The sequence below is a fragment of the Spermophilus citellus genome (genome assembly GCF_964194105.1).
Source record: "Spermophilus citellus genome assembly, chromosome: 17".
Lineage (NCBI taxonomy): Eukaryota > Metazoa > Chordata > Mammalia > Rodentia > Sciuridae > Spermophilus > Spermophilus citellus.
Window position 1 is genome coordinate 70,965,136 of NC_138199.1, and position 21,525 is coordinate 70,986,660.

General features: G+C 56.2%; 1 protein-coding gene across 2 annotated transcripts; it reads right to left on the minus strand.

Annotated features, from left to right (window-relative positions):
* Positions 1 to 1,522: 1,522 nt before the first annotated feature.
* On the minus strand, positions 1,523 to 21,169 carry CDC42EP4 (CDC42 effector protein 4). Of its 2 annotated transcripts, none has more exons than XM_081271670.1 (2): positions 21,003 to 21,169; positions 1,523 to 3,725 (listed from the first exon to the last, which is right to left on the minus strand). In XM_081271670.1, exon 2 carries the CDS (start codon positions 3,631 to 3,633, stop codon positions 2,566 to 2,568), a length of 1,068 nt encoding a protein of 355 aa, XP_081127796.1. In that variant the 5' UTR covers positions 3,634 to 3,725; positions 21,003 to 21,169; the 3' UTR covers positions 1,523 to 2,565. The 2 variants fall into 2 exon arrangements, with proteins under 2 accessions (XP_081127796.1, XP_081127797.1); XM_081271671.1 differs by lacking the exon at positions 21,003 to 21,169 and adding an exon at positions 19,998 to 20,684.
* Between the last annotated feature and the right edge of the window lie 356 nt (positions 21,170 to 21,525).

The window sequence follows — 21,525 nt, forward strand, 5'->3', positions numbered from 1 at the left end:
GGGCCAGTCCCTGTGGGTGAGGTGGCTTTTCCCCTGGATTCACACTGTCCAGAGGGACATCCCCACTCACAGCCCTCGGTTGCACCTTCCGGGGCCTCACCTGAAGTGCCTCCCTGTCCCGTCTGGCTCATAGCTCTGCCTGGCCACATCCTTCATCAGCTCTAATGAGACTGGGTGGAGGGACCTGGGCGACACTTAATTATGTCTCTGACTGCTTCCCTGGGAGGAGGTGCCCGGGGGAGAAGGGCAGGGCTTCCGCCAGAACTCCGCCACCCTGGGGTCCCGGGGGTTCCCGCGTTTCAGGACAGAAGCAGAGCCTGCCCAGGCCATGTTCCCTCCTCAGAGCAGCCCTGGCCGAGGAGAGCAAGGGGGTGAGGTAGCCTGGGGGCACCCAAGGCCGTGAAGCTTTGGGGGGGTGGTGAGGGGCAGGGGCTGTGGATCAAGGATGTTCTGATTCCAACTCTGGTTAATCGGTGACTTCTTTATCTGGGAAATGGTGACAGGAGAGATTCTATCTCCCTGAGCAGCAGGACTGAAGGGAGAGCATGCCACCCAGGGGGTAGGGGGGGGCTCTCCAGAAGGAAGGGGAGAGGGGAGCTAAGTGGGAGGCCCAGGGTCCTGGGAGACCCAGGAGAACACGGCCCCTCACTCCAACAAACAGCTCCCGTTACAGCGTGCACACCAGATTCGAAAGGGCAGGACGAGGAGGTGCGCCGAGGCTCAGTGACCAAGGCCCCCAACTGGCGAACAGTATCAGGGGTACCAGGGTTCCAGAGCCCGGAGGGCCACCAGGCAGGGGGCTCAGGAGACCTGTCCTTCCAAGGGGCTCCCGTGTTTGCAGTGCCACAGGGGAGGGGGCAGCCCCCAGGGTCTGAGGGAAGCTGCACAGGCAGCCCCAGAACTCCTGACAGTCCCCCCATCCTGAAGTAAGCCCCTCAAAGAGCAGAGACAAACACAGGCATGCTGGAGGGCTTTTTTTTTTTTTTTTTTTTTAATGTTTTCTTGCTGCTTTAACAATATCATGAAAAAGAAAATACAGTTTTAAAGTCTGGAGCTGACTGCATGGGGTTTAAGGACCGCGGGTGGGCAACCTACCCACTGCCATCTCGCCCATCTTGGGAGCTAAGCTACAGAAACAGGAGCACCCAGGGGCGCTGGGTCGCATCAGGTTAGTGTCTCAGAGTCGGGTCCGGCCAGACCGGGGACGCGGGTGCATCTGCCAGACTGGCCCAGGCCCCCTGTTGTAGTTAGCGCTCTTCCCCGCTCCTGCGGGCCAGAGACCGGGCAGTGGGTCAGCCTGTTCCCAGGACAGAAAAATAACCGGCTGTCCCCCCTGGGGCTCCTACTGAGGCTTCTACTCAGTCTTCTGGGGAAGACTTAGGGAGGCAGAGTGAGAATCTGAGCTTCAGAAAGACAGCACACAACTGTTTAGTGTAAGAATGTTCCAGATGTTACAGGGGGACACGAGTACTCAAAACCAAGTCTTTGTTTACCTGAAACTCAAATTAACTCAGCCTTCTGGTTTGTGTTTTGTTTTTGCTAAATCTGGCAACCTCCTGGCCCCAGCAGTGGGGGAGGAGCCTGAGGCAGGAAGGGGAAGAACCCTGGGGGGGGCGGGGCAGCTGCAGGGACACAGCTCCCCCCAATGATGTGTTATTTTTTTTTTCACAATCATTTTCAAGAACTTTCCTACACAGGGTGGGGGGGGGGGCCGCAGGAACAAAAGCCACACCTACCCCCTATAGCTGGAGTCGGGATGGGTTCTTTGCCACAGGACCCGCCCCAGACGCTGCCGGCCCCTGAATTTCCAGGAGAAGGAGTAAAAAGGTTTTCTAAAAAAGATTGCATTTTCCTTCTGGTGGCAGCCTAGGGACAGTTCATGATATTGCTCTCTATGGGATCTGAACATAATAATAATAAAGGACAAATACAACCAAAGGGCTCTGCCCCAGCCCTGTTCCTAGTGTCTTCCTGGGGCTCTCCTTCTGTGCCCCCCACCCCTGCCCCAGCTCCCTGGAAGGGGCTGTGCTCAGTGTCCAGCTGGCTGTCCTGCTCCAGCCTGCTCCCAGGGGCTCCAGGCTTCCGGGGCAGGAGTCAGGGGAGGGACTTGTGAGCGCCCCCTTCCTCCTGCTGCACGAGGCCCCACTGAGAGAAAGGGACGCCCAGTGTCCTTAGCCCTGGAGCAGAGGCTGCCTCTGGCTGACCCGCGTGGCTGCGCGTGGCAGGAACTCAGGTTGACATCTGGCATCCATCTGAGGCCAGGCTGGAGGAGAGGGAGGCGCAGAGGAAAAATGGCTCCTGCTACAAGAACACAGCGGGCCTCTGCAGCTGCGGGGTCGCGACGCAAAGCCAGGCAAGCCCCTCCCGTGGGCCCCGGGCCTCCTCGGCCCCAAGTCCTCGAGGGCTCGGCCGGTGCCCCTCATCCACGAGGTCCAGGGTCTACTGCCCTAACGGGAGGCTCTGGGTTGCCCCCCCGGCATGGTAAGGTCAAAGGTCACAGTGGGGAGGGGGCAGAGAGAAACACGCAGCCCCAGAGCTCCCAGGAGCGGCGACCTGCCCACAGGCTCACACTCGGATCTCGTCCTCCTCCTCCTCGTCCATGAAGGACAGCTCCTTGTCGGGCTGCCTGGGGAGGGTGACCCGGGCCCTGTCTGGGCCCCTGATGGCCGGGCTGCGCTCCTCCAGGACGCCCGACGTGCAGCTGGAGAGGGAGCTGCTGTCCCTCGTGGTGTGGCTGCCCACGCTGCGGGCCGAGCTGGGGCTGGGGGCAGCCGCCGCCCACCCCTCGTCCTCCAGAGCGTGGGAGGGCAGCGGGGGCAAATCTGGGCCACCCTTGCCGTCCTGCCTCACCAGGGGAGGGGCCGCCTCGGCCACCGGGGGGCCCTGGGCGATGCCCCCAAGGCCTTCTTCTTCACGGTAGCCGCCCCCGTCCTCCTCCGGGTCCCACTCCTCTTTGTCCATGATGCTGAGGACGTCGCCCAGCATGGAGGGCCCCAGGTCGATGTGGAAGGACAGGATGGACTCGGCGTGCTTCAGCCCGTAGCTGGCCTTGGGCACCACGGGCAGATCCGTCAGGTCCCCGAAGGCCTGCTCGTCGAGCAGGGGGTCAGGGGGGTAGGGAGCCACTGCCCCGTTTCGCCGGGGACCCAGGCCCCCTGCGCCCGCCTCCTCCCCGCTGCCCTCTCCAGCACCCAGCTTCTTCACGGGGCTGGACGACAGGCTCTTGGGCAGCTTGCTGGAGCCCTTCTCCGCGGCATCCTTCTCGTTGAGCTGGGGCAGGGACATGGCGTTCTTGACAAAGAGTGCCGACTCGCGCAGGGAGCCCAACATGTCTCTCTGCTCCCGGTCCCCCCGGGTCACCGACTGAGACCGCTTGCTGCCCCGGAACTTCCGGGACAGGAGGCTGCGTTTGGAAGATGACGTGGAGGCCTGTTCGTCCAGCGACTCTCCGTCGGGCTCACCTTTCTTGCTGTTGAGGAAGGACGTGTCCCCAAAGGCGTCCCCAGCCCGGCCCACGTGCATGGTGTGACGGAAGTCACCCAGCGGAGCGCTGATCATCTCAGCCGTGAGGTCCAGGCGGGAGCGGCGCTTGGAGTGCATGGAGCTGGACACCAGTTGCTTGAGGATGGGCATCTTGCCGGTGGGAGGGAGGCGCACCCTCCGGAGGTCAGGGCTGAAGTCCAAGTCCGGCAGGTGGAGCAGGGGAGGACGCGGAGATCATAGGGCTGAAAGCAGACAGAAGGCAGGGGTGAGCACAGCTGGCCACCAGCACCAAAGCCCATCTGCCACGGGGCTGTCACTTAAAGCCAGCTCCCCTGCAAAAAAATTAGACGATGCTCCACAACCCAGCCAGCCATTTCAAAATGCTGCCCGTTTCTCCATCCACAGTCTCCCAGGGCAGAGGAGCGATTTTGCAAATCTAGTTAAGAGTTCAGTAAGCCAGAGACACATTTTTCCTGAAACCTGAGAAACAAATAATCTGTTAAAGGACTATGCCTCCCCATCTCCGCCCCTCACCAAACCAGGCTGCTACTAGAACAAACAGTGCTGGGGTCAAGGTGCCCAGGGATTCCCAGGAAGGCAGTCTGGAGACATGCTGAAAGTTCTTCCTGCTGTCTACCCCCATCCCTATGAAGTTGGTGGACACCTCAGCTTGAGTCACAGTCCTCAGAGAGAAGGGAGTGGTTAAGACGGGCCCAAGGAGACAGAGACGCTGCTTGGTACCTCCATATGCGTGGGCGGCCCGGCTGTCTTTCTGAATCAGAATTGGGGTGGGGTGTCCAGCACCCACAGAACCAGCTCCCTGGCCTCCTAGTCCTTGCTGGGTACCTATAAATGAAGATCCTGCCCAGGCATCTCCAGCGAGGGGCCCCGCAGTCTTTGTTCAGGATCATTCAGGGAGCTCAAGATAAGGAGAACCTCTCCCACTTTCTGTAGTTATTAGGGACAGAGGGAGACAAGGACTAGATCCCAAATGATTTAGTCCCTGTAGAACCTGCAGACCCTTGGGTGATGATAACTAGAAATCCAAACAACAGAGGGGGCTCAGGAGAGCCTTGTGTGCCACCCCGCAGGGCTCACAGCAAGGGCCAAGCTCCAGTTCAGAGTCAAGGCCAAACCAGCCCTCTTCTCCCCGGAGGCACTACCCCTGGGTAGGATGGGGGAGACAGGTGCAGAGCCCTAACACAGCAAGGTGGGGGAGGCCGGCGAGGCCCTGATGACACAGGGTTCCAGGCCCACCCTTCACTCTGCACAGCTCAGAACAGGGGGCAGGGCCTGGGTGGTCCCTCCTCCTTCCTGGTCCGGCTGTCCTTCCTTCACTTGGCTCAAACAAAACTGTCCCCCGGGATCTCACATCCATGTGACCCCCTGGATCCAGGGACTGCCCACCCCTCCCTCAAGGCCAGCCCTCCAGCTTCTGCACTGAGGGCTGTCCTGTGGCAGCAGCCCACCCTCTGGGCCCCAACACCCCCAGGCTCAGGCGAGGCTCCCCAGGGCCGTAGCCAGTCCTCCCTGCCCCTGCCTGAACTGAGACCTGTCCTCTGAGCTTCCTCAGGGCTCCTGTGGGTCTGTGTCCTGCTTTCTTTTTTTTTTTTTTTTTTTTTTTGAGAGTGTGAAAGGAGAGAGAGAGAGAGAGAGAGAGAGAGAGAGAGAGAGAATTTTTAATATTTATTTTTTAGTTCTCGGCGGACACAACATCTTTGTTGGTATGTGGTGCTGAGGATCGAACCCGGGCCGCACGCATGCCAGGCGAGCGCGCTACCGCTTGAGCCACATCCCCATCCCCTGTGTCCTGCTTTCTGTCTAGTCCTGGGTGCCACCTATTTGGTCTTCAATTGTCCTTTGAAAGTCAGACACCTCCCTCCCACCCTCCCAGGACCCCCAGTTTCTCAGCTTCTGTCTTCACTTCAGCCCGTGGCACAGCTCCGGGCCTCCCACCCTGACCTCTGTGCCTTCTAACACCCTCCCCCCACACTCTCATTCCACCTAAGTCCCTGCAGCCCAGTCTGATGGCCTCCCCGACTGGCAGAGTGCCCCTCACCATGCCCTGGATACCGCTCACGCTCCAGCTAGCACCGAGTTCTCAGAGACACACCGCAGAGCCAGAGAGGGCTCTCCCAGGAGGCCTTGAGGTGACCCTCGGATGGGCCAGCTCTCCCTCCTCCCATCAGACACTCAAGCAAGTTAACATGCCTGAACCCCAACCGGCATCCTTCCTGTCCTCTGGCTCCTTCCTGTCCTGCCTCCACCTCTAGACAGACATTGAACAGCCTGATCAGGGCTCAGCAAACACTCTGTTCAGGACCAGAGAGCAAATGTTTTCATCTCTGTAGCTGATATAGTCTTTGCCACGGCTACTGAATTCTGTCTTAGAGAAAAAACAGCCATAAGCCAGGTGCAGTGGCTCACGTCTGTAATCTTAGTGGCTCAGGAGGCTGAGGCAGGAGGATTGCAAGTTCAAAGCCAGCCTCAGCAACTTAGTGAGACCCCAAGCAACTGAGTGAGAACCGGTCTCTAGTGCCCCTGGGTTCAATCCCCAGTGTGTGGGGGGAGCATAGCCAATATGCAAACCACCAGACACATGTGTCCCTACAAAGTTTTATTTACCAGAATGGCAGTGCTGGTGACATGGAGTGCTGGGACATTAGAGTGTGCCAGGCCCCCAATACCTTGCCCTGGGCACCTCTTTCATGACTGTTCCCAGGCTGCATCCTTGATACCAAAGGTAAAAAACCAAAGCAAAACCCACATTTATTTACAAAACCGGATGGCAGAATGGATTTGGCCCAGGGGCCATGGCTGACCAACCCTTCCACACCACAGGTGAACCCTGGGCCAGTCATGGGCCAAACTTTGAGGAAAACCTTTTGGCTCAAAAGAGAAAGGGAAGGTAGGGTCTGCATGGGTCATGCTGGACACAGAAGGAAATATAAGCAGCTTCAACGCGACCCCTGCGGATCCTTTCAGCTTCTGACACCAGGGCTTCCTCCTGCCAGCTCCCAGTCCTGCTCACAGAATGCTTGCGTCTCTAATCACTGGAAGGGACATCCAGGCAGGAGAGAACAGTTCACTGCAGCCGGATGAGTCATCTGGGTTTACGCCCCAGGCGGCAGCAAGGGGACCAGGCTGAGGCCCCAGCTCCTGCGCTCCTCTGCCCACCCCAGGCCATTCTCAGTGATGGCCACCAATCGAGTGCTCCCCCCAGGGCCAGCCAGGGGACCCAGAGAAGGGAGGAGCCGACTGCTGCCTCGGGAAAGTTCTTGCATAATCCCAGAGCTAGCTCCAACACTGCCCATGCTTTGGAGTGGACAGTTTTTGTTTGGGTTTGGGACAGTTCTCTGCAGGCTGGGACGCTCCCAGGAATAATGGCCTCTGCCCACCAGATGCCAACAGCATCCATTCCCCCTGCCTTGACAACCTAGTCTTCAGACATAGCCCTGTGTCCCCGAGGGGTCAGAACTGCTCCTGAGAAATGTCACTGCACGCTGGCCCAGGCCTATAGTTCCAGAAAGGGGGGAGACCGAGGCAGGCAGATCCTAAGTCAGCCTGGGCAACTTAAGGAGACCCTGTCTCAAAATTAAAAAAAGGAAAAGAAAACAGATGGATATTGATATTATTTACGAGGTAAACAACGGAAGGGGCAGGAGGGGGTGTCAGGGTCAGAATGGGGTGGGAGCCCGTGCTGTGAACTCCAGGGTTGCGACAGGGTTTCACTGTGACAGCAAAAATTCCCAGGCCCGGGGGACCGGCAAGCACTGTGGTTTCCCATCTGAAGTGAGCAATGCAGAGTACCCCTGGTGACCTCTGTGGCCACCCGGAGGGAGCAAGCAGGGCTACAGGGCAGGGTCACAGGGGAACGGTGTGTGGCCTGCCACATTCATGCCCCTCCAACCTGGGCCAGCTATGGAGCCCCAGGATCCCCTTCAGCCCCACACCAGAGACTGAGCCGGACGGGTCTGCCCAAGATCCCTCCTTCCTGAGGTCCCACTCCTAGGGCATGGATAGCAGGCCGTGGCCTGTGACAAACCATCCTGGACATCCATCGGGAGGGTCCTGAGACCTGGGGCCTCGATGGAGCCACAGCCTGGGGTCGGGGCTCTGGTGTCCCAGAGCTTCCGCTCAGGGGGACGGGCTAGGCAGCTGGCTTCAGGGCCAGCAGCAGCTCACTACAGGGCAGTTTCGCCACCTTGGTTTCACTGTCCCGAGTTCCTAACAGAACCCCTGGGGGTGAGGAGATGGCAGGAAGGGTCTGAGAGCCTGGGCAGGTCCTGGAGCGGGGCCTTAGGGGCCACCTGGAAGAGGACCTGCCTCAGGAGCTGCGGCTTAGGGAGGGGTGTTGCTAAGCACTGTGACTCAGCCCCGGGGAAGCAGCTAAAATAGGCTGCCCCGTGACCCAGAGCCTAGCCCTGTGGGGCGCACTCATTCCACCCTGAAGCCACATCCCACACCCCTGCAGGGTAAGGAGAGCAGAGCAGCCGTCCTGGGTGCTGAGGGCCGATTCCTCCACCCTCTGTGCCCCTGACCACAGAACCTTCCCCAGAGTAGCAGCTCTTCCTGGCTGGGCCTCGCTGGCCACACCCTCTGCTCGGCCCCTGAGACCGTGGGTGGCAACACTTGCTTGGACCTCTGGCCACCCTCCCAGATCAGCCGGCCCAGCAGGCCCTCCTCAAGAGGGTACAGGATGAACCAACGCATCCCACTCCAAATGCCCAGGCAGCGACCCGGCCCTGGCACAGCAGCCCGGGGCAGGATCCAGCCCTCAGCTCTCCCGGGACAGGCAGGCCGGCCTCCCACTCTTGCCGCTGACCCCCGGCTAACCCAGGACCCGGAGTTCACATGCTCCAACGCCCACACTGAGGGCAGCCGCCCCTGGGTTTCCAACCATCGGTCCAATACCAGCTCTAAGTGACGTGGCTGGACAGTAGGGCAAAGGGCCTTGGCACGGCCTGACTTCAGTCGCACCGGCTGCAAGAGGCTCACATTCCCTCTCCATTCATTCGTCGCCCTACTTATTGCAGGTCTCCAACAGCCACACGTCCACATGCATGGACTCCATGCCCAGGGGAGTTCCAATCCACAGACTGAACCAACCACTGGCTGAAAATATTTGGTGGGAAAAAAACTTGTCTGTACTGAATGCGAATGGGCTTCCTACTCCTTGTGAGCTTCCTCTGAACAACACTGTGTAATGACTACGTGCACAATATGCTGACGGTGTTAGGTGTCCTAAGTAACCCAGGGCTGATGGAAGGATCTGGGAGGCCCTGTGCCAAGGACATGGCCAGCTTCTCTGCAAACACTAGGACACTTTGCAGAAGAGTCTTGAGCATCCTTGGATTTTGTCATCTGAGGGGGTCCTGGAACCCATGCCCCTGGATTCCGAGGGACAATGGTAGTCGATTAGGTTCTGGAGATAAAGCAGCGGAAATGACACTGCTATATTCCTGTGTGTAGAGAGGTGCGGGTGGGTGGGACTGAGGTTCAAAGCTGTAAATAAAGCATACCCTTGTAGCCCGGGAAATGGGGTGCTGCGAGTGTGAGGAGGAGGTGAGGGGAGGACCTCTGAGGGAAGGCAGCACATGCAAAGGCCCTGAGGTGGGAGCTGACTACAGTGCTTAAGGGCTAGTATGAAAGACCACCTGGCCCAGGGTCAGGCCACACACAGCCTTCCATGTCAGACCAGGTGAGGAGTCTGGGTGCCATTCTGGGTGCCTGAAGAAAACGGGTCATTCCCTGGCAGCTTATACCTGGAAGCTCCTGCCATTGATTTTACAGGGGAAAAGAGGCAGGAATGTGGTCAGGCTGTTGTGGGAGTTTAGGGAAAAGAGAAGAGGGCTCAGGACATGGGTTGGCTAAGGCAGAGGCCGGGGATGCGTTCAGGGCAGGTGTTGGAAGCAGGGACTCCAGGGTTGTGTCTCACCAGCCGGGTGGGGGCAGAACTCAACTTTGCCAAAACGGGAGGCATTCTGCTACCCAAGGCAGCTCAGTGTGTCCTGGGACTCACCTGTCTGTAAAGGCTAGTGGCTCTGCCTTTTGTCACCCCAGAAAGATCAGGCACTTTCTGGAACACTCGCAGGCCTGGAGCCGGCAAAGACAAGAAGGCCTGGCGAAGGCAGAAGAGTGTTTTATTCAAACAGTGCGTAAGGCTGAGGGGGGCTGAGTGGCAGAGACGTTGGTGCTTTGAAGCGCGTTGTTAAATGGCTTCCGCGGGGACTGCAGGGGACCCACCTGACTTCAGAACCACTGGGATCTTTAGCCTCACCCACACCTCCGAAAGGCCTTCTTACTTGAAAACGTGTGCAAGGAGTTTAAGGTCCTTGCACTGGAAACATTTCGAGCCCGAACAGCCACAGTTACAAAGCAAAAACTAGAAGCCCAGGATGGGAACCTGAAACAGCTCTGTGATTATACCTGGGGATGGTGAGGTCATCCTTCCAGAGACGGAGAGACCAAATCGAGGACTTGACCTAGGTCATGAATTCAAGCCAGGGCTTACTGCCCACTGCAGGGCTCCATGCACTAAAATAGGGATGGACTATAAAAGTGCGAGCGAGTCACATAAAAAACACCTGACTCACGGGCACGTGCGCATGTACTCGCGCGCGCGAGCAGTCTTTAAAGATCACATAGGTGTCTGTTGTCAGAGAGACCAATTTATACATTGGTACGTTTTAGTTTTTAATTAATATATGGTTGGCATCCTATATCTGTGGATCCCACATCTGTGGACTGGATGAACCTCCCATCAAACCCGGTCAAAAGAAAACCAAACCTCTCCCGGACACTGTCCAACGGTGATACAGTGATGACACAGTGTTCATGTTCTATAGCGTCACCAGGAACCCAGAGGCAAACTGAAGCACATAGGTGGATGTGCATAGGTGATATGCAAACGTCACACCATTTCAAGTTTAGGATCTGAGCACCTGTGGATTTTGGAGTCCTGGGTGGGTCCTGTCACCAACCCTCCCTGCAGATCAAAGGGCATCTGTCAACATTCTGCTGCGTCCTTTCCAGATCCCAGTGATTTCCTCACGCAGCCTCGCAGGCGTTGGGGTGGAGGGTGTTAAATGCAGCTCTCACTGGGCCAGAGATTATCCAACCCAGTGGCCTTGAGGAGGCTGTGGGGCAAGGAGGTGAGCTGCCCAAGCCAGAGCTGGCAAGGGACCCAGGTGACACAAGAGCCCAAGTCTCTTGCTGCAAGACAATACCTGCACTGCTCACAGCCAGGCACCAGACCTTCCACATCAGGCGCCATCTTGCCCAAAGTAAGAGCTAGCAAAGGGGAGTGGAAGGCCTTCCCTCTACCAGCACCCTAGTCCTGGGGAACAGCACCCTAGTCCAAGGACTGCTCAGAGTCCCAGTGGCCCCAGGACTATGGCCAAGTTCTCTCAAACAAGTAGGATTCAGCAATGGAGCTGTGTCCAGGGGGACACATCCGCACATGCTATCGATTCAACATCTGGGGGCAGTGACACATGCCTGTCATCCCAGTGACTTGGGAGACCCAGGCAGGAGCATGGCGAGTTAGCGACTTAGCAAGACCCTGTCTCAAAATAAAAACTAAAAGGGGCTGGGGATGCTCTGGGGTAGAAGGTTTGCCTAAAATGTTAGAGGCCCTGGGGTCAACTCCCAGTACTGGGGGAAAAAAAAAAAAAGATTTCAATTTCAAGACTACCTGAGGCTCTCCAGTTCTCAGGACTCAGCTGCTGGGGACGTGAACAGGCTTCCCTCGCCATTCATTTGCTCTCCTTCTCCTTCCCAATGGCCACTGAGGTCCGTCTTCTTCCTCCCCCTCCCCCGCAGCCACCCAAGTTGGACATGTTTATTCGGTCCTTGTTTACGTTGCCTGGGAGGAGAAAGTGGGTCATCTATAGCAATCTGGTGTCAGGGGAACGGGGAGAGTTAAGACTCCCTCAAAAGGAGAACGTGTTCCCCAGCAGCTGCTTCCTGATCCTGAGCCTCCTCGGCTGAGCAGGAGGTGAGTGATAGCTATCCCTCCCACCCACCGGAGACTGGCCTCTGTCCAGTGATACTGAAGCTCCAAGCTGGAGGCCAGCCTCCCACGGAACAGTGGGACTCGGTCAGAGAGATCCCGAGCAGGTGAGGCTTGGCTTCTGCCAGTCCTCCAGCCAGCTCGGCTGCACCCATCACCGAAAAGAGACAGAGAAAACAAGAAGGGGCCCCTGGGGGGGTCACGCAAGGGCAACCGGCACCCGGCCTCTGGCCATGTGCAGAGAAAGCAGGACTGTCAACAGCACTCCTTTACTGGGTGGGTGCAGAGTGCCAGGCGTTGTCTGGGGACAAAAGAAATGTGTGCTTCTGAGCCTCAAAGCAACCTTGTAAGGAGTGAACCGTGATTGCCCCAATTCAGCAGAAAGGGACGCGAAGGCTCAGGTGGGCACATCCCTCACTCCCCCCACAGCTTCTGCGAGGTGATGTGAACCCACTTCTGGCCGACTTAGGGCACACAGTTTAGGCAGGAGGTGCTCCTGCCTGGCCTATGCAGATGTCCACAGCTGAGAAGGAGGGTGGGGCGGGTTTCTAGAGGCTGTGTCTCGCACACCCTGGGAACCAAGGCTTACTTCATGTCTCCCCCGTTAGAGTCGTCCCCAAGCATGGCTGCACGGAAACCTCCTCCAACAGGATCCTCCCAGTGTTCTGACTCCCTGGGAGGGGAGAGGTGGAGGGGATCACGGGAAGCAGAAGCCAGAACACCCCCATTTTGCTTAGGAATGGAACGGCACAGGCCCTGCTGCAAGCTTCACCTGAGCTCCTTGGTAGTTCCAGCTCCCGAGGAGGAGGAGGAGGAGGAGGAGAACGGAGCCCTGACCAAACCCTGCTCGGAACCCCCAGGCTGGGCACCAGCTCCGCCTTCCCTGCCAGCCAGTCGATCTGGACCAGCCACTGCCAGGCCACACGAGGGCACACCCCGCTTCCTAAAGATAAACATCCTCTGCTTTGGTGTGACCCTTCCTGGAAAAGAAAGTGAACAAGACCCAGAAGTCACTACAAGGCTTCCAGAGCTGTGAGCATGCACATTCCCTAGACATCCCTGCTCGGGCCACAGGGAACAGCAGGCCACAGGGGAGGGGGGTGCATCCGTCAGAGCAGGCTCAAGGGTAAACAGGGCACAGAAGAAAGCAAGAGTCCAAGCCAGAACTTCTCTGTGACTTCCATTTTCTGCCGCCACTGAGTTATTCAATAATTCACACCTGGGCCATACAACATGGCGGCCACCAGCTGCACATGGCTACTGGGCACTTGAAATGTGGCCAGTCCAGAGTGACACGTGGTACCATGTACAGTACCCACCGGGCTTCGGAGACAGTATGAGAACGAGAATACAAGATACCTCATTCATGAGTTCATATTGATCACAGGCTCAAATAATATTCTGAATAGGTTAGGGTAAATAAAATGTTCATTTCCCCTGTTGGTTTGTGCTTTCTCAAATGTAGCTATCAGGGCTGGGGTAGTGGAAGAGCCCTGGCTTAGATGGGAGAGACCCTGGGCTCCAACTCCTGAAAGGCAAAAAATCAAGAACAAAATGCAGCCATTAATATGTAAATTTCACACAGAGCCTCCGAGACACTTCCAAGGGATAGTGCTGAGTTTGACATTTTCCCTCTTATTATACAAGTGGCACTTCCCATTGTAGATGGTGAGACAAAGCCAACCATTGTTCACGTTGGAGTGAAAGTATTTGCATGTTAACAAATCACACTACACCCTTTCAGAGAAGTCCTTACATTCTCATCTTTACCTCCAGTTCACTTGGTAAGGCTGAGGGTGCTTCAGCCTGGTGAGACTTTGTAACCACCCTTTCAGTTGAACATGCCTGGTCTTTATTTCCAGAGGATCCTGGACAAAAATTACTGTTGTTTAGTGTTTTTCAGAAGGTTTGGCCAAGTTCCAGTCCTAACAACACAGCATGACGGGGTCTAACATCAGACTCCATTTTCTTTCTTTCTTTTTTTTTTTTTTTAAGAGAGAGGAGAGAGAGAGAATTTTTAATATTTATTATTTTTTAGTTCTCGGCGGACACAACATCTTTGTTGGTATGTGGTGCTGAGGATCGAACCCGGGCCGCACGCATGCCAGGCGAGCGCGCTACTGCTTGAGCCACATCCCCAGCCTTCCATTTTCTTTCATTGAATTTAAAGTAGCAAAAACAACAACAAAAAACAAAACAAAACAACAAAAAACTACTCTTCCCTCCAAACCTGTAATTTGCATTTCTTTGATTATTCATGAAGGTGTGCATTTTTTTTTAAGTGTCTTCTGGTCATCTGTATCTTCTCTCTGTGGATAGCTAGTTGAAGCCTATTCTACTGTGGGGTGGGAACTTCATATATTCCAAAGGATTTATATGACCTCGGTAAATATTAAAGCTTACATCTTCACCATAGTTTACAGATATTTTCTGCAAACTTATCATACGCCTGTTTCTATTTTGGTAATTTCACAGTCTTCTTCTACATAGTGCTTACTACTTATTTACATGGTCAAATCTGCTGTAGGGATTCCGGCTTTAACACCATGGAAACGTTAAAGATCTTTCCTATCCTTGAGTTTATGAATATTTTCACCTTTTCTAAACTACCAGGAAATAAATAATTTTTTTTAAAAACCATTGGGGGGGGGGGGATACTAGGAAGGGAATATCCCAAACCACAGATGTCTGTGACTTATAAAATTTTAAAGGACCCATACTAATTTGAGTTCCTGTTCCCTTATAAAATCGGCTGTTTTAAAATGTAATCAAAGCAACAGATGCTACCTTACCACGTGTGCAACTCCTGATGACACCTCCAGGCTTGGGCCTATTTCCAGGTGTGTTCTGTTTGTTGCTCTGTTTATTTCTAAACCAGGTCTAGAATGTCACTATGGACAATATATTTTGAGCATTTGGTAGGGTATTACCCCTCCTTGAACTTTTTTTGCTTTTTTAATCTAGGTAATCTTCCAGATGGAGTTTAGAAATACTTTAAATTGCAAAAGAGCTGGGCACAGTGGCACACAACTATGGTATGTAATTCGAATTTCTTTGATTAGTAATGAGGTGAACATTTCCTAAAAGTGTATTCTGGTCTGTGTCTTTTCATGGATTCCTAAGGCTGAGGCAGGAGAATCACAAGTTCAAGGCCAGGTTGGGTGACTTGGAGAGATCCTGTCTCAAAATTAAAAAAAAAAAAAAATGTGGGGGGGGGGTGGATCTGGGACATAGCTCAATGCTTTAAGGCCCCTAGGTTCAATCCTCAATACCACAAAAGAGAAAAAGGGAGGGGGATTGGGAATGTAGCTCAGTGACAGAGCATTTACTAGCACAAACAAGGCTCTGAGATAGGTCTTCAGTTAAATAAACTGAAATGTGTTTTCCATGTAAAATACATGCTGAATTTGGAAGTCTTCATATAAAAACAATATTAACTAATTAAATCAATTATTGATTAAATAATGTTAATTAAAATTACTAGTATTTAATAACTTGCATATTAATAGTTTATGATTGCATGGAAGTGACATTATTTTAGATGTACTGGGTTAATTTTTTTTTTTTTTAAATCCACCTTTCTTTAGTTTGTAAAATGTAATTCCCGGAAAAGCTAAAGTTATATGAGCCCACCTGGCACCCCACAGTATGCCTGTCCCCAGTGCTGTCCTTGGGCTAGTGCCTTTAATGGGCATGCTCACCAATGGATTCCTACAATGGATTCCACTGTCTTCAGAAATTACCATTCTCTCAGTTGATAGGAAATGGATGTCAATAACTCAGCCAGGCTAGGCTGTGGGAAAGCATACCATGGCTTGGCTAATTCGCCCTTTCTCGTTGGCAAATATAAAAGAGGGAGCCCAACCTGGTCCAAACAGTGCCTTGGAATGAGGAGATCTTCGGATCCATAGGCTGAGTGGGTCCTGGCAGATACCAAGGTGCTGAGCTGAGGAACCTACTCTGGGAATGCTGTTGTAAATGCTGTCTCCCAGCCTTAGGGGGACGGTCCCTGCAGCACGTGATAACCACCCAGGGCCACAGGTCACGGAGGAGTATGAGAAAGGAGTAGCATTTACCCAGCCTTGTCTTAGCAACCTGCACAGGATGGATGGCTTATTTTGATTAAACTGCTTTTTGGTACTCAGGTGAAATACACTGTCCTGAGCATTAGGAAGCCTTCTCATCTATTCTTTCCAACAATCCCAGGCAGTATGGTCATTGTCCCCCCCGACCTTGCAGATAAGAACAGGAAGGCTTAGAGAGTTCAATGATTCACCCAAGTCACACAGTTAGTAAGAACAGAGGTGAGAGAAGAGCCTAGATCTGCCTGATTCTGAACTCTGGGCCTTTCCCACACCGGCATAAGCAATAATGTGGGTGCGGTGGGGGACGGTGCACTCTGCTGGGACCCAGGCCTTGGAGATCTGATGAGGCTAAGGCTGCATGAACACCCACGGGAGGGAGGCACATAGGTTTGCATATAATTTCCGGTTAAAATCTTCCCAGCCTGGAAACCCCATGCCCTCCACTCCTGAACTCACTTCCATCCTCATCCCAGAACCACCTGCCTTGAACCAGGGGAAGGAGGTGAGCCAAAGAGAAAGCTTCCCTTACTCACTGCCTGAGGATTCCAACCGCTCAGAGAACGGACAAGAAAGGAGCCAGGGCCTGGGAGTGACCGGAAATGACAACCAACCAAGGAGCCAAGAAGAAGGAGCCAGTGACTCAAGGACATCCGGCAGCTTCCCTTGTTTACAGGGCCCTTCCTGGAAACGTGTGTTTCCCGGAGCCCGCTAGCCACCCTCACAGAAGGAAGAGCCAGGGGAGGCGGGAAGCAGGGCAGAGCAGGTGTCCCGCACCTGGGAGAGGTGGTCCTGCCCCACAGCAGGGCTCCTCCCCATCCCCATCTCAGAAGCAAGCAGGCTGCACCTGAAATCAGATCAGAGGGGCCTTGATTGGTTTCACCTCACCTCTCCTAAGAGCTTGGTGCTCGGTGGTGGTGTGGGGAGTAAAGTGACATTCTGGGTCCCGGCTCCCCACAGAGCGGGCTGGTTCCCGGGTTACATGCCGGCTCACCACACCGGGAAGCTCCTAGTGCCTCGGTTTCCTCATTAGCTTTGGAGCAACTGCTAACATCATGGACGGCCGAGAGTGACCATGCGGGTGAACCAGGCTGCACCCGGGAAGCTGAGCTGCACAATGGGTGGACACACTTACGTGTGGTGGGACACAGGCACTCCATGTCTGCGAGGTGTGAGGAGACGTCGGCATACCCAGCAACACCCTGGCTATCACCCTCCCAAGCTCAAACAGCACACAGTATCCGCCCAGGGCACGTACCTGGGGACGCCTAATCCAAAAGGCTCCAGGGAGCTTTTTCTAAATTCCAGCGTCCCTCAGATTATCTGTAGCGGGGAAAGGATCCTCCAAGCCACTGAAGCCCAGCCTAGACTCTGCCCTCCCGTTACGGCCCACTCCGGCAGTGCTTCTGGAAGCCTGGCCAGGCTTCTTCCTGGTCTCAGTGTTTCTGCCTTTTGTCACCTTTCAGCTCTTGGTGCCGCGGGATGGAGAAGCCTGGCTTCTCTCAGGCAGGACTTCAGCTACTTCTGATTCCAGTTTGATAAGGATGGTAAGGCAGAGAAAAGAGAAACACCCCCTTTTCTTCCAGGTTAAGGGTAAGAGATAACTCGGGAATCTGAGAGACCCTGGGTGCCACCAGCAACAAATAACACACGCCGCCTCCTCTGCGCCTACACAACCCTCCTGAGAGGCGTCTGCACACTGTGCTGCTGGCCCCCGAGGTTCCTCCTGGGCTCCTTGGGACTCACTAGCCCTCTAGCATTTGACCAAGGCTTGAACTCCATCCTGGGGGAAGGAGGGAAAAGACAGTTGTACCCAGTGGAACCGGAGGGCAGAAGCGTGTAGCGCACAGAGGAAAGAGGGGCACTGTCACTTCTGGGGAGATTCAAAGCTGGGGTCTCAGACCAAGTTCAGTGACCGCACAGGCACAGGTGAAGGGAGAGAGCAGAGACTCCTGCAGGGAACTGGAGGCTGCTCCAGCTGTCCTCATCGGCACCATCAAGGCCAAGGCTGAGGGTGGGGGGCCAAGCATGGAGGTGCCTTGGGGTCTTCACCCTGAGAAGCACTCTTGTTTTTCAGAGGTACCAGCCCTGGGATGATGGAAGGACAAACACCAGCATGCACTCACAACACCCTCCCAGAAACTCTCACCTGAGCCCCCAAAGGGAGACCCCTCCTCAGCCTGGGAGGTGGGTGTTCTAGGCAAAGGAGGGCTTCAGATGCCCGCACTGCCACTCTGGCAGGGAGCTAGAGCTTCGAGCTGGGGGAGACATTAAGCGGGGGCTTCGGGGGGCCTGGTGAGCGGGAACGTGGGGAAACTACTGGCTAAACTTCCTCCAAAAAGACTGGAAGCAACAAAGGGCTGTGCCCTGTCACTCGGAGTCCCTCCCTAACTACTGTCCAGGTTCCTGTCCAGAGAAGGCTGGCACAGGCCCAGCCCTCCAGGAGCACCTCACAGTACTGGCCAGTGTTGGTGGCTGGAACACTCCACCAGACTACCCCTTGAAGTGCCCCTCGCTCTGGGACTTGGTCCCTTCCCCAAGGCCCAGGTAAAGCCTCCAGTACAGAGGTCAGAGGACCTAGGTCAGCCCGGCTCCCAGGGAGAGATTGCTCAACCCCGCTCTCCACCCCCAGCCTTATCTCTGGCATCAACCCAGCTCTCCTGTTCCTTGGAGGGACAGACTCCTCCCTCCCCACACAGGGACAAGCGCCTCTGAGTCTGTGGGATGTCCAGCCAGGGCGGGGTGGAGGTGACACCCCACAGAAATTCTCAACACAATGGCTTCAGACCCTTCTGCTCTCAACCCAAATTGGTGGTGGATGTGGGAGGGGAGAGATAAAGAAGCAGAGAGAGGCCATATCAAACACCTTAACTGTCACAGCTGGGAACAGCTTGTCCTGGACACAGAAATCAATCAACAACTAACTCCAAAGGTGGAGGGGGCTGGAACCTCCGAGGAAGGTTTCAGGCAGAAGCCCTGAAGTGGTCCTCTCCCAGGTCAACATTTGCTCACCTCTTACCCCCTGCCTTAAAAAGAGCTGAGACCTCATTTGGTTGTCACTTCCTGGTCTCCAGACTGGGAGCCAGGACTGCCAGTTCTGAGGCAAGAGGACAGAAGCAGGTTGGGTACACACTTTGGAATGGGGCAAACACTGGTGGGTGGGCATGTCTGAAAAAGAAATGGGGTAGGGAGGGGGAAAGTAGGTTGACAGAAAGGCAGAAAACCCCAGAAAGTGGAAGAAAGCCTGGGGCAAAGGTGCCAACCACACAGCACAGGTCCTCGGTGAGCAGGGACCCTGTGAACTGTGGGTGTCCTAAGAGCAGTTGAGAGTCACCCAAAAACCACAACTTGGGAGCAGGCTCACTTTATCACATCACACGGCCCCTCCCTAGTCCTGCAGGGTCACCAGGATCTCTGGGAAAACCAGAGAAGCCTGGGTATCCCCAGGGTTCACTGTGGGAAGAAGCAGCAGTCCTCAAGGAGTGGAGGGGCAAAGTCCAAGTTCAGAGATAAACCAGCTAATCAGTCAGTCACATGGGTGGCTCACACCAGGCAGCTGATGCCAGCGGGTCCCACACGACCCCAGCAGGGATGTTACCGCCCAGGATCCCACTGGAAGCTACATTATTGCCTCAGGGCTCTGGGCCCCCTGGCTTGGCTCCAGCAACCCCCCCCCCCATTTCTGGAAGAAACCCGCAGCTCAGCTCCCCCATTCTTTGTGCCCTGTTCTTTGTTCTCTTAAAATTCAGTCCATCCTGCCGGTGGTCCCCTCCTCCACCCCAGCCTCAGAAAGGGGGCGGGGGCTGCTGCAGAGTTATTAGAAACCCAGACTGTGCAAAGAAGTTGCGCTGCAGGAGGCCCCTGCCCCCGGCCCCTCCTGGTTTACACTCCCGCGGCAGGACAGATGGTTGCTGGGGGTAAGGATGGAGACAGTCTCCCTCTATCACCCTAACCCTCTAGAAAGGGTAGGGGGCTTCACAGCAAAGGGACCCCCCAAGGACTCCCCATTCAACAGCGCGGCTACCTGGGCACCTTGGACCCAGCGAGGGAAGTGGGAGCCCAGCAGATTATAAGGGTGGGGGTGTTGGAGGGGGAGAAGTTCTCCTACCACCAAAGAGAAAGCATTGTATTTCCCCTCCATTCTCCCAGGGAGAAAAGGAAAGCTTCCAAAGCCCAGGCCGCAGATCTCATCGGACAAACACCAGGAACCTGGTTTGAGTTAGCAGAGAGCACCCCTCCCCCTCAGCCAGCCTCAGTGTGCTCGCTCTGCTCCCTCTCCCCCCTCGCTCACTCGCGCTCTCTCTCTCTCTCTTTCTCTCTCTCTCACACACACTCCTCTCCCGGGAAGCGGCGCCAAGTCAAGCGCAGCCCTCCAGCCCGGGCTCCCGCCTAGCGCTCGCGACCGGGCCCCCACTCACCCGCGGCCGCCAGGATCCCCAGCCAGCGCGGCAGGTCCTGCGGACGCCCCACCGCGGGGGGCAGTTTTGTTCCTCCGGATGGGGGCGCTCCAGGGAGGGGGCGGAGCCTGAGACCGTGATCCAGGGCTCCACCGCCCCAAGCAGGTGGTTAAAACATTAACCAGTCGCGAGCGCCGTGCTCCAGGAGCACCCGGCTGCGGGCTCCGCGCGAAGCCGTCTGTCTCCCCGATCCAAAGAGGGCCCCAGCTCGGCTGGGCCCCACCCCTTCCAGGAGCCCTGGCCTCTCGCGGCCTTGGCCTCTAAGTCCTGGGAGGCGGCGGGCGGGGCTGGGGCCTGGCGGGGCGGAGGAAGGGCTCGCGGGAGGCGGGGGAGAGAATTTGTTCCCTGGGCCGTTCCCTTCCAGGCAGCTCCTTCCCTCGGTTCTCCCCAGCTCGGTGACACTGGGCGGCGTGTACTGCAGTGAGTACGCGAGCGCGTGTACACGCCTCTGCCACTCCAGGCCAAGAATTCGGTTCTTATTCATGGAGAACTCGGCGCGCACACGCCCCCCTCGCGGAGACCGCGAGCTGCGCGCAGCCGATTGTTGTGCTCCTGCCCACAGCGACACACACACCCCATTCCTGGGCAAGAGGGTGGACCTTAGAAACCTGCCCCTCACCCCTCCCTGAGCAGAGCTCTTCGCCAGACCCGGGAGTCTCCGTCTGGGGAGAGGAAATTGAGTCCCCGCGACGCTGCGCCGGGCTCTCTGCCACCCCCAGCTCCCAAACCCCGCTCTTCTGGAACGCGGTGAGCGGCTCCGGTTCCCAGCACCCGAGCAGCCCCGCCGCCTCCCCACCCGCAGCCCGCCTCTCCCGGGCGGACGCCGAAGACCGAGGGTCTCTGCGTCCTTCTCCCCAAGCAACGGCCCCCTTCCCGGCTCTTTCAATGCTCTCCGCCCCTTAGTGGGGCTCGAGCCCTGCAGGGCCTTGCGCGGCTGTCAAGGCCAGAGGGGTGTGCGTCGCCTACCTTGGTCCCCAGAGCCCCGGGAGCGGGGTTGGCGCGGCTGTGCGCTCCCCTCGGTGGGCTCCGCTGGGCAGCCGGGCTGGCGGCCCATGTCAGCGCCGGAGCTGGTTTCCCTCGGGCTTTCGGGCTCTCGGGGTTGGGAGCAGCGCGGACACTCCCCTTCCAGGCTCCTCCCGCGCCCTCCCTCTAGCGCCCCTCGGCGCTGATGTCACAGCTCTGCCACAGCCAATGGCCGTCGGAGCTTCGGGCCCGGCCGCTCCGCCTCTTCTGTTCAAATCTGAAAGCCTGAGACTTTCACAGTTCCATGTGGGGTATCCTGGGCGGGCCGAGCTTCGGAGCCTCCCACCTTTCTGCGCTCCAGCCTCGAACCCTCACTAGGGGTCCCCAGGGTCGGGAACACGTCTCCTTCCGAGGGCCAGTGCGAGGCCTTCCGAAGGTTCTTCCCCATTTTGAACAATGGCAAGAAGCCAGAAACCCCAGCAGGGGTGGCGTTTTTTGCTCCCGCTCCCTCGGGGACCCACTACCC